General features: G+C 41.9%; 1 protein-coding gene across 1 annotated transcript; it reads right to left on the bottom strand.

The window, feature by feature from the left end:
- Window positions 1–15224: 15224 nt before the first annotated feature.
- Window positions 15225–15947, bottom strand: LOC121807229 (ethylene-responsive transcription factor ERF098-like). Its single transcript, XM_042207446.1, has one exon. It carries the CDS (start codon window positions 15744–15746, stop codon window positions 15363–15365), a length of 384 nt encoding a protein of 127 aa, XP_042063380.1. The 5' UTR covers window positions 15747–15947; the 3' UTR covers window positions 15225–15362.
- Window positions 15948–17448: the final 1501 nt, after the last annotated feature.

Below are 17448 nucleotides of genomic sequence, written 5' to 3'. Positions count from 1 at the left end.
GGAGTAATATTTATAGAAAAAAATTTCGAATTTAAAAAAAATCGGTTGCGGCCCGGCCCGAGGAGCGTGTAACGCTGGGCCGGGACTCGCCAGTTGCGGTCTGTCACCGTGCAACGCCGTCCCAGGTCGGGACGCGGGACGCTTGCCTGGCCGGGAACGCGGCCCCGGGACCGGCCTGGGCCGTGACTCTCCTTCGTGTAACGCATGGGACGGGCCGGGACTCGCGACTTGCAGCCCGGCCCACCGCGTTACAGATGCTCTAAGCCCACCCACCAACCAACTGATCAAAGAAGGCCCTTGAACCCTCTTAACTTAAAATAAGACTAACCAACTATCTTCCTTTATAATTTAGTCATTTTTCTATTTCGATAAGTTTCATCATAGTTGAGTCATTTTCATATATAGTAAATTTATTTAACACACTCAACATTCCTTTCTTAAACTCCGTATTAAAAAATTTTACCTCAACTGTGAGGGAACATAGGAGCACTATTAAAACAATAAGAGCCTCCGGACTCAAAATAGTAACACTATTTCAGCCGCAAGCAAGTTCATTTTTTAGGTGTCACGTCTCATTTGGCAAACATTTTTTTTCGAACTAACATGAATTATGGAAGGAAAAATAGAAAACGAATATTTTACTGTAATTGAATCCGTGTTCATTTTTAATAGACTACGTGATCTGACTTAATATCTCATAATTAATGTGATTATTAAATTAAAAATCAAATTGGAAGTTTACAGGGAACCTTGAGAAGAGTGCACTTTTACATTTTTTTTTCAATTAGTTAAAATCAATGATGAGATATATGGAACAAGGTTTCATCTAATTCTGCAAAATATACAGTTCAAAAAGATTAATTATGATATTCGTATTCATTCTACAAGTATATAAATGTTTAACGTTTAATATGAATTTGGAGTGTTTTAATAATAAAGGAATCATAATGTTTTTACCTTACAGTAAAAGCAAGACGAATTATTCTGTGTTGTCAAATGAAATTGAATAATATATGTTGACGACAAGTAATATCAGTGGATGCAATATATACTTTACGCATTTGAAAATTCTATCCCATTTTTGACCAAATGAATAATAATGCTCGATTCGTACGAGCATAACCATCTTGAGATCGACATCTTGAACACTAATTAGCTTTGCTTTTCTCTAAATAATTTCGGTGATCATAATCTTAACAGAAGATTCAGAATATCTAATATTCGACAAATCTGATCACGATGCATATATCTTTTTATGTGGATGTCAGTAATTCACCTTCACAATAGTTTTTTTATCCAACAACTTTATAAATAGACTGTATTGCATATATTAAAGGAAGTATTTACGAATATGCTGCTGGTTAAAATATTCTTTGAGTAATTAATTAACTCTTGCAGTTCCAGGTCTTGCACTACTTTTTTATAATTTAGGAAAATGCTTGGAGATTGCCCTTTTTGCTTTGAAGAAATGGAAAGGGAACCGCTTAACTTAATTTAATATTTTCTTTCTAAACTATCGGATAAGTCAATATATATGACAATTATATGATTCTAACGTCTTGCAGTGTGCAATAATATGTAATAATAAATATAAATTTTTCCTTAAAATCTTCAATTATACTTCCAGTGGAATATCAAAGCAACGAGGTTTAGAATTCCAACACAAGGTTGGCTTGATAAGTTATTACCGCATCGAAAACTCCGAGTGAACATAATCGAAAGTTTTAGTATACTGATTTTCGATATGACCAGTTTTAATACCGTTAGGGCACCCGCAACGCGTCTCGCGGGTGTCCATTATCTCGTCCCTCCGAGACGAGATGGGCGCGGGACGCGTTGCAGCGTCCCGTCTCGTCTCCAGCCCGCCAAGACGCCCGTCCCTCCGAGACGGCGCGCGAGCTGTCTCGCCATGCGCTTGCGCGACGTGGCGCGCTCCGGCGCCATGCGTGACGCCCACTCGCCGGTCCGCTAGTGGGCTTCGTCACGCTGACGCAATAAACCATTTTTAAAAAAAATCGAATTTAATAAAAAAATATTAAAAATTTAAAACGGTCATATGACCGTTCAACCATCATTTTCCTTTTTTTATTTTTTTAACTCTATAAATACTCTCATTTCATCCTCATTACACACAAACACACATCTATTCTTCTCAAATTACCTCCATTTCCTCTCCAATTTTCATCTCAAATCATCTTTTTTAATATTCTACCAAAGTTAATACATTCATGGATCCATTTGAGCAAATGCGTCGAATAATGGAAGAATCACTTGAAGAAGATCGACGTAGGGAGGCGGAGGAAGCCGCGCCGCCCCAAAGACGATCCCGGACTTACATCCATCGTAACCAGGAGGAAGCCGTCGCAAGGTTAGTACGTGACTACTTCTGTGATAACCCGGTATGGGGAGATACCTACTTCCGTCACCGTTTCCGCATGCGGCGACCGCTATTTCTCCACATCGCAAATACATTGGCAGCCCGAGAAGAGTTCTTCCAAGAAGGGTTCGACGCCGTTGGCCGTCCCAGCCACACGACGCTGCAGAAATGTACTGCAGCAATCCGTCAGCTTGCTACTGGACAAACGGCGGATTTGTTCGACGAATACCTCCACATTGGAGAAAGCACTGGGAGACTGTGCTTGATGCAATTCTGCGAAGGCGTCCATGTAGCCTTCACCGATGAATTTCTCCGGAAGCCAAGCACGACAGATTGTCAGTTTCTGCTCCACCTTCACGAAGAAGTGCACAAATTCCCCGGGATGCTTGGCAGCGTCGATTGCATGCATTAGCAATGGAAGAATTGCCCTGTGGCGTGGAGGGGGTCATACACGAGCGGCCACAAAGGCACCCACACCACCGTTATACTCGAGGCCGTTGCCGACTACCGGCTATGGATTTGGTATGCGTACTTCGGGGTCCCCAGATCGAACAACGACGTCAACGTGCTCAACCAATCTGACCTCTTCGCTGAAGTTTTGGATGGTAAAGCGTCGGCCATCAACTTCATCGCTAACAACCGGCGGTATAAAATGGGGTACTATCTTGCCGACGGCATCTACCCGAAGTGGCCAACCTTCGTGAAGACGTTCAACAGGCCGGTGAACGAAAAACATGCTCTTTTTGCGTAGAAGCAGGAGGCTGCTCGCAAGGATGTGGAGAGGGCGTTCGGGGTTCTCCAAGCGCGCTTCAACATTATCAAAGCCCCTGCTCGTACGTGGTTCATGGAGAGTATGGTCGACATCATGTATACGTGCATAATCTTGCACAACATGATTGTCGCCGACGAAGGACCTACGGCGGGAAATTGGTTAGACCCTGAAACCCCCGGAAGCTCTACCGCAAGTAGTCCGCCTCGCAGTGGAGTGCATCCGTCTTTGCAAGATCGGTTGTCTATTCGGGCAAGAACACGTGATTCTACCGCCCACGCCCAACTCCAAGATGATCTAATGGAGCACATTTGAGCAAAATTTGGCGGAAGAAATTAAATTATGTATTTTTCATTTTTTAAGGATTTTTAATTATGTTTTTTTAATTTTTTAAGAATTTTAAGTTGTAATTTTATTTTATTTAATGAAATGTGTTTTTATTAATAGAATTTGTTGGAAATAAAAATAAAAAATGAAATTGAATGAATAGTAAGTTAAGAGATGGTTAAGAGACGGATAAGAGATAGATGGTTTTTTTTTAAGGAGGATCGACGGTGGTTCCCCACCTACCCCCGAAGTGACTCGGACCCCCGGCCTAACGGTCGGAGGTGAAGCGTCTTACCAAGCTGCGCTTCGTTGTCAAGGTGGGACCCAATGGGTCCAGGATTTTTCACCTCCCCCAGCTCCTGGGTCCAGGCACGGGTACGGGCTTAATCACCTCCCGAAGCTCTGGAATCAGGCCAGTGAATCCACTAGGCCCCAGGGAAATTAATCCCCAAGATGCGCCTCCCAGGGGTCGAACACGCGACCTCTAGGATGACGCGGTATCCTTGCCTCCCTTCTCAACCAGTTGATCTAGGAGGCTTGGATTAAGAGATAGATGGTTGTAGGTTCTGTCTCTTAGTTAAAAAATGGAGTTAAAAGTACAGTCGAGCCCATGAATAGTTAAGGGATGAGATGGTTAAGAGACAGCGTTGTAGATGGCATTGTCGTGATGCCTTTTTAATATAGAGAAAATTTACGATGTACTGGATTTTGGTACTGTATAGTTCAACATCATTATTCAAACCTCACTATTCCTACTATTAGCGGTAGATCAATTAAAGGGCAATAGTGAGTTGAAACCTAGTGCAACTACGAATATTTTATGATATCTATCATATTAAATCCACCTAAAAGTAGCCCATCACAAAATGAGGAGTAAAAAATTAAAACAAAGTTGTTGTGCTTGTTGGGAAGGTTCGTCGATAAACACCAATACTACACATTATTACTCCATCTGTCCCATAAAAAATAGGCTATATTTCTTTTTTCGTCCGTTCCATACAAATAATCATATATTCATTTATGGCAACCTTTTTCTCCTTCTTTTTTACTTTTTCATTGTTGGGCCCACCATCCATTACACAACTTCAACTACTTTTTCTCATTTTCTCTTACTTTACCAATTACACATTAAAACCGGTGCCAACCCCAAATGACATATTTCTATGGGATAGAGGGAGTATAATATTGTCCGCTTTAGCAAAGTCCGTAGTGATTTTTGTTCTTGGAACTTTTCCAAAAAACCTTATATTAATGGAGTAGTGGTTTAAGACTTCCTAATTCTCATGTCACCACGGATCTTCTTCGAGCTCACACAGAAACACCGGGAAATGTGCAAAGCAATCCGCCAAACCTCGAGTTACATAGACCCGACCCAAATGAGGGCTCTGATATCACTGTAAGGGGTTCATAGATTCACACCTAAATTCCACGTTAGTACGATATTATCTGCTTTGAACAAAATCCATCACAATTTTTATTCTTCAAACACTTCCAAAAATAGTGATGGTATAATGAACCCCAACATTTGATGGTGCGAATCCGGCAAAAAAAATCAAACGCGATCACATATACGTATTATTAGAAATATACGTAATAATATAAATGGTGATGGACTGATGGGTGTCCTTTCCTGTGCGTCTTACTCTAGTTTGCATCTACAAAAAAGTGCCTATTTCAGTCCTTGCGTTTTTTTTGGGTTAATGTTAAATAAGGGCGAATACTATAGTCAAGTAAATAAATAAATACACCAAGTTCTTAAGGAAATTTAAAATTAACAGGTAAATTAATTTAAATATGAAATGTCCCAAATATATTGCCAATTTTGACCCGTTTTGTTATCGTATCAAATAAATAAATACGCCAAGTTCTTGATCAAACTTAATTATTAACAGGTGGATTAATTAGAATAAATTCACCGATTTTGACCCGTTTTGCTTGTGCCAAATATCGCCAATTTTGACCCGTTTTGTCATAGCGCGCGCAACACAGCCTTTTAAAGTGTGAAATTAAATACAAAATTAATATTTAATTTTATTTTTTGCATTATCACTCAATCCTATTTTCTGCGAGAAATCATCGCGTCTAACAAAATCGTTCATTGTATTCGATAAGAATTTTATAAACCATAAATCAACACAATCTTTCCAAAAACATTAAGAAGCCAACATCAAGGATGCAAATCTTTATCTTTTCTCTGAGTGAACTAATAAATCATATTCCCTCCGAAATTGGCTCATGTTCCCTTTTAAATTTCTCTCAAATAATCCATAAAAATAAAAATACCTTTATCTCTATATTTTATTTATTTTCTTACTTTATTTACTCTTCACTAATCACACAAAATAATATTGTTAAAATCTCGTGTCACCCAGGGAATGAGTCATTTTCCTTAGAATGGAGGGAGTACATTTTTCTATATGTTGTGAAGTAAAAATATCTATTAAGATAACACTATAAAGAGATGAGTTTTTGCAGTGGATCGTTACCACTAACTTTTTGTCCGTCGGTATTAGCAGCAGATTACCAACGAAAAATCCACTAATAATTAAACACGGACAATATCTACGAGCAACATCAATTTTTCTCAAAAAAATAATTAAGAAAAAAATAATAAAAGTAGAACTAGCGACGAATATTAGTCCCCCGGGCAGACAATTTACACTAGTAAAATTATTTTACTAGTGAAATTCAGGAGAAAATAATAAAATTAGAATTTTTGTAGGGTAAAAATATAAAATGCAGTCACTCCTCTAGTTTTACCATGTATTTTTTCACAACTTTGAATCCTATTAATTGTGAGTTAGTTATTTTTGGCTGTAATTCATAGGCAATAGTATATGCTGTCCATTTGAATTGTTGGTTTCTAGCTACGATTCATATTCGCTACTACTAGTATTTATTCAGAGTTGTTGACTAAAGTTCTTATGCTATATTATACAACTAGTAACACTATATGGGTGGTGAATTAGTAGTATATTCTTTTGCTATAATACATAATAATTCAGTTGATTGTCAGGTTATAAATTAGTGTTTTGTTCATAATTTTTCTTTTCTTAGTGTTTGGCCATAATTTATAGCTCAAATCACTCTTAATTAGGAGTAATTTTTATATGACTCACAATTCAAAATATTATCAAGTGTAAATTCATTGATTTATGATTCCCAACTCCAAATGCATTCAGTTGTAAAAGAGTTGCGAATTTACAATAATTGTCAAAATAAGACCGTTAACAAGATAAGTGATGGAGTACGTACTAAACAAGCCCAACAGCAGTAAAGCCCATCAGCCTAAAGCCCAAGAAAGAGTATCAGTCCGGCATGACTAAAGAGTTCAGTTCGGCACAACCAAAGAGTTCGGCCCCAGCCTACAGCTCGGTAAAAGCCAACCAATCAAACTCTGCTCTCAGGTCGGCATCAAGCTCTACTCTCAGATCGGCAAAAGCTGCTCGGCAATAATTCAGCAGTTCGGTCTCAGTATTCGACCGAACTAGGAGATAGTGGATTCATGCAGGATTTCCACCTCCACTACACCCACGATCTATTTAGTGGTGTCAAGCAGTCATTAACTCATGCAGGATAGTGGACCCATGCAAGATCGCCACGATCTCCACGACATCCACTACCTAGTAAATAGCTGCATGCCACGATCTTGGTCCTTTGTATAAATAGAACCTAGATCAGATAGATAGGGTGACATTCTCTCGATCTCTAGAGATAAAATACAAAATAGCAAGTCTGTATTGTAAGCTGTAGAAAACAGATCAAGCAATACAACTCTGCCCTCTTTTCTTCCCGTGGACGTAGATTTACCTCAGTAAATCGAACCACGTAAATTCACCGTGTCGTGATCTGTGTTTTCCAGCATTCACTACATCAAAAATTCGCCGACTCATCACTGGCGCCGTCTGTGGGAAACAGAGAACCAAATTTGTGATAAAGCGAATTTTTGACCCTTTTTCCACCCCAAAAAAATGCATACCAGATCACATAACACCCATAATACCGTTCGTGATAACCGTGAGGAAGCTAGTCCAGCTCGCAGGTCTGAAAAACGGCCTCGGGAGACATCTACCTCCGGTTCTCACGAAGAAGGAACAAGCCACTCCAGGAGTCATCGCACCGAGTCTTCCCAGCAGCCCGATTTAAATGAAGCTGTCAAGCTGTTCTTGGCCGAGAAGCAGGAGGAGTTCTTAACCTTCCTGCAGAAGAGCCAACAGCCGGAGAAGACAACGACGGATTCTCCCTCCTCATCTAGGCATGAAAGTCACTACCGCAGTAGTGACGTGTCTTCCAGGAGAAAGAATCCTCAACCCCGACATGTTCCTGTTCCTCCTCGGTACCGGAACCACAGGAGAACTCCATCTCCTCCGTACCGAAGAGATGTCGGGTTCGCCATCTACGGAGCATTGAAGACTCCATTCTCGGACGATATCACCCGAACTCCTTTGCCGCGGAACTACCGAACTCCGTCGATAACCTATGACGGACTCGTGGATCCTCATGATTTCTTGGGACGCTATCAATATAACATGGCGAACCAGGGTCTCAACGAGGTCCACATGTGCAAGCTGTTCCCCGAGCTGCTCATCGGGAACGCCAGAAGGTGGTTCGACAGCCTTCCTCAAGGCAGCATTAGATCCTACCGAGATCTAATGGATGCTTTCCACAGGAGGTTCTTTCAGAAAGCGGAAGCCCGGATCACTTCGGCTCAGCTGCTTTCCATTCGTCAAGGTCGCGACGAAAGAATCAGCGACTTTATGACAAGATTCCACAAGGAATGCCTGCAAGTAGACGATCTCAACGATCTGCTTGTCATCTCGGCATTCCAAAATGGAATCCTGCCCGGAGCTCTCTACAGGAAGCTCGTTGAGTGCGGTCCGCAGACAGCTCAGGAAATGTGGGACATTGTGGACCAGTACTCCCGGGCCGATGAGGCAGACCGTCGCAAACGGTCGTTAGACAGCTCATCGTCCCGAGGAGACAGAAGGAAGCCCGATCATAGCGATCAGGGGCATCCTCGCCGGACTCCATTTGAAAGAATTCAAAGGGCTCCGGTGCAAGACAGATTGGGACCCCGTCTCAATCCCGAGAAGCCGCCCGCTCAGTTCGTACCGCTGAACAAGTCAAGAGCGGAAATCTTCGAACTACATTCCGATATGTTCGAAAGACCAAAGCGGATGACGAAATCGGCCGCGCGGCGACCTCAGGATCAATATTGCTCCTTCCATCAAGCCCACGGACACGATACCGAGGAGTGCCGAGACTTGGCTGCAGGTATTGATGTTCTTGTGAAAACAGGAACGTTAAAAAAATACCAAAGCAAGCAGCCGAAAAAGAACAAAAGGCAGAGAGGTGCGAACTGCAATCCTCAGGATCCGAAAAGGCATGAGGATCCCGAAGACGACGACGAGCCGCAATATGATGGAGTAATCCTGACTATTGATGCTCTCCCTGCCGGGAAGACTAAGTCGTCCCTAAAAGCAGAACGCAGAGGTTCCAATCAAGAGGAGCCAACACATAAAAGGCTGAAGAAAGACGAAGTGATTACATTTTCAGATGCCGATCCCGTCCCAGCCATCTCTCCTCACCAAGACGCTATTGTCATTCAAGCCGGAGTGGCAAACAAACTGGTCCACAGAGTATTTGTGGATACAGGAGCGTCAGTCAGCATTCTTTTTAAAGAATGTTTCGATAAAATGGAAGTGGATCCAGCTCGGCTCAGTCCGGCTCCACTTCCTCTGAAAAGTTTCGCCCAGGAGGACACCCGCCCTGAAGGTATTATCAGCCTTCCGATCACGGTGGGAAAAGCGCCTACAAGCTCCAATACGATGATCGAGTTCTTTGTGGTGAAAGCTCGGTCCCCGTACAACATCATCCTGGGGAGAGACTGGCTCAACACAGTTCGGGCCGTTTGCTCTACTTATCACCTCACCATCAAGATCCCCACTAAAGGTGGGATAGCGGTCATCCGAGGTGATCAAAAGAGAGCAAAAGAATGTCTGCAGATTGCGCTTAAAAGTGCCGAGCAATCAGTTCGGCACCATCAAGCATAGCAATCACAGCAACCGGAGTCAAAGGCAAGCGAGATGACCGGAGTCACTTCAGAGCCGAACTCAATGACCGTTCAGTTATACGAAGATGATCCATCCAGAACGGTCAAGATCGGCTTCGCAGGAACGCCTCTACTCCGGGAAAAGACCATTCAGCTCCTCAAGGAGTACAAAGATGTCTTTGCATGGTCTCCGTTGGACATGACCGGAGTGCCCCCCGAGGTAATCACTCATCGGTTAAATATTGATCCTTCAATCCGGCCAGTAAAACAGAAGCAAAGACTCTTTGCGGCAGAAAGAAGCCAAGTCATCCATGACGAAGTCCGCCAATTACTAAAAGCGGATGTACTATTCGAGGTGAAATATCCTTCCTGGGTGGCCAATCCTGTGATGATCAAGAAAAAAGAAGGAGGATGGCGGATGTGCATAGATTTTACCGATCTAAACAAGCACTGTCCTAAAGATTGCTATCCCCTTCCGAATATAGATCAAAAAGTAGAAGCTTTGATCGGCTTCGAAATTTTCTGTTTTCTTGATTTATACAAAGGATATCACCAAGTGTTGATGGATGAGAGTGACGCTCCGAAAACAGCTTTCATTACCGATTTCGGCATTTTCGCTTATAAAAAGATGCCATTCGGTTTAAAGAATGCCGGAGCCACTTATCAAAGGATGGTAGACAAGCTTTTTCGGCACCTAATCGGAAAACAGGTTGAAGTGTATGTCGACGACATAGTTGTCAAAAGCAAAAGCACTTCGGAGTACGAAGACAACCTCAAATCCACTCTCAACGTGCTCCGAAAAGCCAACCTCAAACTCAACCCCCAAAAATGTACCTTTTTGGTAGATTCGGGAAAGTTTCTGGGTTGTTTGGTTTCAAAGGACGGACTCAAGGCAAACCCCTCAAAAGTTCAAGTCGTTCAGAACATGGCAATGCCGAAGTCCATACATGACGTGCAAAGGCTAACCGGATGTCTAGCCGCACTGAATCGATTCCTTTCCCAAGCAGCCGAAAAACAACTGCCGTTCTTCAAGGTGTTGAAAAAGGCACCAAAGTTCGAGTGGGGAGCCGAGCAGAAAAAGGCCTTTGACGAGCTCAAAAGTTATCTAGCCGAGCTTCCTATTCTCTCTGCTCCAACCGAAGCCGAAGTAATTTTCTTATACTTAGCGGCATCCGATCAAACCATTAGCGCGGTGCTTGTACGAGAAGAAGGCCTAAAGCAGTTTCCCATCTACTTTACAAGCCGAGCATTAAGAGGACCAGAAACAAGGTATCAACCTCTGGAGAAAATTGCTCTGGCGTTAGTAAATGCAGCAAGGAGACTGCGGCCATACTTCTATGCTCACAAGGTATGCGTCTTAACCGATCTGCCTCTTCGGCAAGTTTTGACCAAGCCAGAAGCATCAGGCAGAATCGCCAAATGGGCCATAGAGCTGGGAGAACACTCAGTCGAGTACCTACCTCGGAAAGCCATCAAGGGACAAGCCTTGGCAGATTTTCTTACAGAGGCCAAGTTCGATCAAGCAATCCCTGTCATTGCCGAACAGAAAAATTCTGCCAATGCCGAACTAGCACAGCCCTTGGAATCCGAAGTAGAGCCGCCAGACTGCTGGAGCGGATTCGTAGATGGAGCTTCAAACAAGATGGGAAGTGGAGCTGGTATTTTACTCGTCGCTCCCGACGGACACGAGGTAACCTACTCACTTCGGTTCCTATTCCCCACTACTAATAATGAAGCCGAGTACGAAGCCCTCCTTGCCGGACTCCAGTTAGCGCAAAGTCTGCTCGTCAAATCTCTCAAAGTCCATTGTGATTCACAAGTCATAGTAAATCACATGTTGAGTACAAGTGAAGCTCGTGACGAGAGAATGAAGAAGTATTTGGACAAAGCGCAAAGCATCAGCCGAAGTTTCTCCTATTTTCGGATAATCCGCGTTCCCAGAGCGGAAAATAGCCGAGCAGATACCTTAAGTAAGTTGGCCTCAGATCCGAGCTCAAAGGCGGAAGAATTAATGCATCGAAGCATTGATGAAGCCGAGGTACATTCAGTATCCAGCTCGCCGAACTGGATAACGCCGATCTTGCAGTATCTGGATCAAGGACAATTGCCCGAGGATAAGAGAGAAGCTCGGAAGATTACGTGCCGAGCACTTCGGTACGAACTTCATGAAGGAGTCCTCTTTAGAAAGTCTTACCTCCAGCCGTTATTGCGGTGCGTAGGACCAGAAGAGACGGACTACATCCTCAGAGAAGTTCATGAAGGATCGTGCGGCAGCCACATCGGAGCTAGAGCTTTAGCTAAAAAAGTTCTAAGATGGGGATATTATTGGCCAACCTTGGTACAAGAAGCAGTGCAGCTCGTCAAGACATGCCCGAAGTGCCAAATCCATGCAAATATCCCAAGGATGCCGCAGACCGATCTATCCACTATGCAAAGCCCTTGGCCTTTCATGCAATGGGGCATAGACATAGTGGGACCACTTCCTCAAGCTCCTCGGCAAATGAAATTCCTAATCGTTGCCGTGGACTACTTCACGAAGTGGGTGGAAGCTGAACCATTAGCTACGATAACGAGCTCGAAGGCATTGGATTTCGTCTGGAAGAACATAGTATGCCGATTTGGCATACCCCACATCCTCATCTCGGATAACGGGACTCAGTTCACCGACAAGACGTTCAAGAATTGGTGCCAAGAGCTGAATATTCAACAGCGGTTCACTTCGGTCTCTCATCCACAAGCAAACGGACAAACGGAGGTAACAAATCGTATCCTGGTGAAAGGGTTAAAAGCTCGGTTAGAACAACCCAAAGGACAATGGGTAGAAAATCTCCCTCAAGTCCTATGGTCCTACCGAACTACACCCACAACCTCCAACGGTGAAACTCCGTACAGTCTGGTGTACGGCACTGAAGCCGTAATTCCGGTGGAGATCGGCGTACCCAGTCCCCGAACTCTAAATTTCTCCTCAGAAATGAATGACGACGGACTGAGAGCCGAGCTAGATCTTGCCGAAGAAAGAAGAGAATTGGCATGCATAAAAGCAGCCAAGTACAAGGAGCAAGTAGCCCGGTATTACAACCAAAGGGTGAAGAAGCTGCAATTTCAAGTGGGAGATCTCGTCTTGAGAAACAACGAAGTAAGCCGAGCAGAAAAACTGGGCAAGCTCGAACCCACATGGGAAGGTCCGTATCGGGTGTCAGAAGTCCTCGGCAAAGGGTCTTACAAATTGGCTCACATGTCAGGAGAACAGGTACCCCGAACATGGCACATTTCCAACCTCAAAAAGTTCCATTTGTAAGAGACAGTCCGGTCAGTCAGTCTTGAGTCCTGTTCAGTCAATGTGCTTTATTTTGGTTTACTTGGTCTTTATTTGTCTCTGTGCGTTTTGTCTGTGTGTTTTGTCTGTCTCTGTGCGTGTCGTCTCTTACAAATGTTACTGAGGTATCTTGTTCTTCGAAGGCTGATCCCCTTCTTAGAACATATATAAGCCCACGATTGTGAGTCAAAGCTTCTACAGAAGATACAAGACCACAATTCAGCTTAAACAAGCAGTTCGTCTGAAACGAGCTGCAACAAGCCAACGATTGTGAGTCAAAGCTTCTACAGAAGATACAAGACCACAATTCAGCTTAAACAAGCAGTTCGTCTGAAACGAGCTGCAACAAGCCAACGATTGTGAGTCAAAGCTTCTACAGAAGATACAAGACCACAATTCAGCTTAAACAAGCAGTTCATCTGAAACGAGCTGCAATAAGCCAACGATTGTGAAGTCCAAGCTTCTAAAGAGGATACAAGACCACAATTCGGCTTAAAAATCAAGCACTTCGTCTGAAACGAACTGCAACAAAAGTCCGATTCTCGCGATAAAACTTGCCTGAATTAGGACAAGGGAAAGTCCGATCCACGCGATAAAACTCGCCGAATTAGGACAAGGGAAAGTCCGATCCCCAAATTAGGACAACGGAAAGTTCGATCCGAGCGATAAAACTCGCCAAATTAGGACACAAACCAAGTCCGGTCAAAGAAGAGTTCACTTCATCAGACCGAGGACAAACATCAACTTACCCCGTACCTTTATTCAGAATGCCGAAGTGATTCACTTCACTTTTCGGGGGGGGTAGTGATGGAGTACGTACTAAACAAGCCCAACAGCAGTAAAGCCCAAGAAAGAGTATCAGTCCGGCATGACTAAAGAGTTCAGTTCGGCACAACCAAAGAGTTCGGCCCCAGCCTACAGCTCGGTAAAAGCCAACCAATCAAACTCTGCTCTCAGGTCGGCATCAAGCTCTACTCTCAGATCGGCAAAAGCTGCTCGGCAATAATTCAGCAGTTCGGTCTCAGTATTCGACCGAACTAGGAGATAGTGGATTCATGCAGGATTTCCACCTCCACTACACCCACGATCTATTTAGTGGTGTCAAGCAGTCATTAACTCATGCAGGATAGTGGACCCATGCAAGATCGCCACGATCTCCACGACATCCACTACCTAGTAAATAGCTGCATGCCACGATCTTGGTCCTTTGTATAAATAGAACCTAGATCAGATAGATAGGGTGACATTCTCTCGATCTCTAGAGATAAAATACAAAATAGCAAGTCTGTATTGTAAGCTGTAGAAAACAGATCAAGCAATACAACTCTGCCCTCTTTTCTTCCCGTGGACGTAGATTTACCTCAGTAAATCGAACCACGTAAATTCACCGTGTCGTGATCTGTGTTTTCCAGCATTCACTACATCAAAAATTCGCCGACTCATCAATAAACAACACAAAGCTCAGCAACTCATTGTTGTTTATCAAAAAAAATAAGACAAACACCTCTGATGCGCGAATCTTCTCCTCCCCCTGACGCATGTAACACCGCCTCAATAAATAATCTTATTCTTCTTAAATCACTATCGTGCTTTTGATTTACCTCTCGTCTTCTTTGCAAAACTTACCGTCGATATAAGACGAGGCTGGATTTGAAATTCAGGCACAAAACTCTCTTTGTTTTCTCTTTTATGGCGACGGTGTGTGTTGACAAAGAAATGATACAGAGAGTGAAAATTTTAGCAAATACTTATAAGCTAGAAATGGTTAGGTTTTGTTTTTTACCCTTATGGTCATTTTTTACCTTTACTAAATCATTTTGAAGTATTTTTCTTTCTTTCTTTCTTCTGTACGTGAGATAAGAAGGTACTCCCTCTACCCACCGTTTAAAAGAATCGTTTTGTCAATTTGGTTTGTCTACGATTTATAGAACCATTTATTTTATTCCACTTTTAATATATGGACCTCACACTTCACTAAATTTTTTACATTTACAATCCAATATAAAACTTATACTTTAAATGGGTCCCACATTTCACTCACTTCCTTCTTTACTTTTCTTCAAAAAGTCAAATAATTTCTTAAAACTCATGTCAAGTCAAAAAGGGTTCTTTAAATGGTTGACGGAGGGAGTTTTAAGTAAACTATACAAAATGCGAGCATCCACTGTAACGAAATGAGATAACATTACTCTTACAATAGTGAATCAAACTGTATACTGTGGGAACTTTGTTGGTTTGAATAAGCATTCACTTTCTCAATCAAAAAAAGTCAAAAGAACATATGCAGATTCGCATACTTTTCACTCACCACGCCTTCCAATATGTATTGAAATGTTTTACTAATTTATTTCAATACAGAATCTAAAAGCAATGCAAGCTTTTTTACTTCATCAGTATAGTACTAGTATTTATAGTATATCGTTGAACTTAAATAACACGATCGATGGTGAACTAGTCGTTCACATACAAGAGTAATAACCAGCTAAAAAAACAGATGTAGATTCAATGACGCCAATCATCATCAGTTCTTCTTCTTCTTCTTGTCGGACGATTCAAGAAGCTCCTCCAACAAACTATCATCATAGCACTCCAGTTCAATCTTGTCATTACGACGCGAAGACAAAGTAAAATTAGGGTTATAAGGCGGAATAACAAGTTGAGAGTAATACTCATTGGGGAAATTCAAGATCGCCAGATGCCCTCTGAATTTAAACGCGGATTTATCATAGGCCCTCGCGGCCTCCTCCGCTGTGTCAAATGTTCCGAGCCACAGCCGCGCTCCCTGCCGAGTCGGGTCGCGAATCTCAGCTGCAAACTTCCCCCACGGCCGCCGCCTCACGCCGCGGTATTTAACTTCCTCCTTCTCTTGCATGGCTTTGCCTGATGAACTCGAAGCACCATCCATGGAGTTGAGATTTTTTCTTTTTTTTCTGCAAATAAATGGGGGTTAAGGTGTGATATGATTCTTGGTATATATAGAAGGTTGATGACGATTGTGATCACCTTAGATGTGCTTAAATGACAAATATGAAAATAGTTGTTGTCTATTGTGAAATCGCTAGAAATTTAGTTCAAAGATGTGAGAGATAAAAATGTTTGTGGAAGCTTTATGTTCAATGATTCTAGGGGAAACTGTTGATCTTTGGTAAGCAACAGGTCCATACAGTGTTTAAATTTAAATAATTTTTTGGGGAACATGGATATTCTATGTCAAACATGCACTAGGTCCTAAATAATGGTTTATTATAATTTGTAATGTTTCAGATTTTTTTTTTGCGTTGAACTCTCTTTAAAAATCATCATAGAAGTTTCAATAGTGCATATCTTCTTTCAGTGTAGAAACTCTCTCCAGTTATGTATAGTACTAGTAAGAGTAGTATAAAATCTGGTAATTTGTCTTTGTATAATATGCTATTGTCATACTAATAAAATGTGTTATCACATAGATGCACATAGGGTGGCAAATTGTGCGTGTTGGGTCGTTATCGAGTCAACCTGTTAACGACACGACCCAATAAGGACAAACACAAACACGGCCCGTTAAGAAAACCCCAAACCCGAACACGAACACGACCTGCTACCCTCAAACCCCTACACAGCACGAACACGACACGAACACATTAATGACACGAACCACCTTGAGTTAACACGACACGATAACAACACGTACATGACAGGACACTATAGCAACACGACCCGATAACACGGTAAGAACCTGTTAACAACTACTCATAATTAACAAAAGTTACAAAACCTTGAATCTGATCATTAAAAATCCGATTAAAAATCTAAAATCTGATTACACAATTTGATTTGATGAACAATAATATCAATAGATTCATAGCAACAAATCCAACGTAATCTAACAAAAAAATATCATTTTTAAAATAATAAAAATTAATAATATAATAATATTATTTCTTATTGGGTAACACGAATACGACACGAACCCAACACGAATACGACACGAAATTTTCGTGTTCTTAAAGAGTCAACCCGATAAGGACACGAACCCAATAAGCTCTGACCCAAACCTATTAATTTCGTGCGGATTCGTGTCAGGTTATCGTGTCGTGCCAAAAATTGACAACCCTAGATGCACTATATGTATCTATAAAAAAATTTTGACTATGGATTACTACGATACTAACCATAGACGTACCTAGGCGGGGTCGGGTAGGGTCAACCGTCGCCCTTCTTCGGCCCATTAGTAAAAAAGGCCTGAAAACTCCATTAATTGGCTCCTAATTTTACAACAACTCTGCTTCTACCACTGCCCTTATTTTTCTACCGTGCGATTTTAAGGTCTCATTATACCGTATGATCATAATATATCCTCAGAAAACTGCAATTTCATGGTTCAAATAGCTCTTGAATCATCTTTCACAAAATTTATGCAACTTTTTCTCCCACTTTATCCTTAATAGTTTTGTTTCAGTTATTTAAACAATTCTACTATCATTCGAATGGAGACTAATATTGAATCTATAGTAACTTCATATTCGTTTTCATCTCTAACTGTAAGTATGAAAGATTGATTAGTGTTGAACAAAATCACACATTGATGAGAATATTAAACAATAAATTTTAAATTGTGCATGATTTGT

The sequence above is a fragment of the Salvia splendens genome, chromosome 6 (assembly GCF_004379255.2).
Source record: "Salvia splendens isolate huo1 chromosome 6, SspV2, whole genome shotgun sequence".
Classification (NCBI taxonomy): domain Eukaryota; kingdom Viridiplantae; phylum Streptophyta; class Magnoliopsida; order Lamiales; family Lamiaceae; genus Salvia; species Salvia splendens.
The sequence above is the reverse complement of the archived record's forward strand: the minus strand, read 5'-3'. Positions and strand labels throughout refer to the sequence as shown.

What these genes read in the sequence shown, in the direction of transcription:
- LOC121807229 (XM_042207446.1), bottom strand. Translation starts at nt 15,746, where the DNA reads ATGGATGGTGCTTCGAGTTCATCAGGCAAAGCCATGCAAGAGAAGGAG.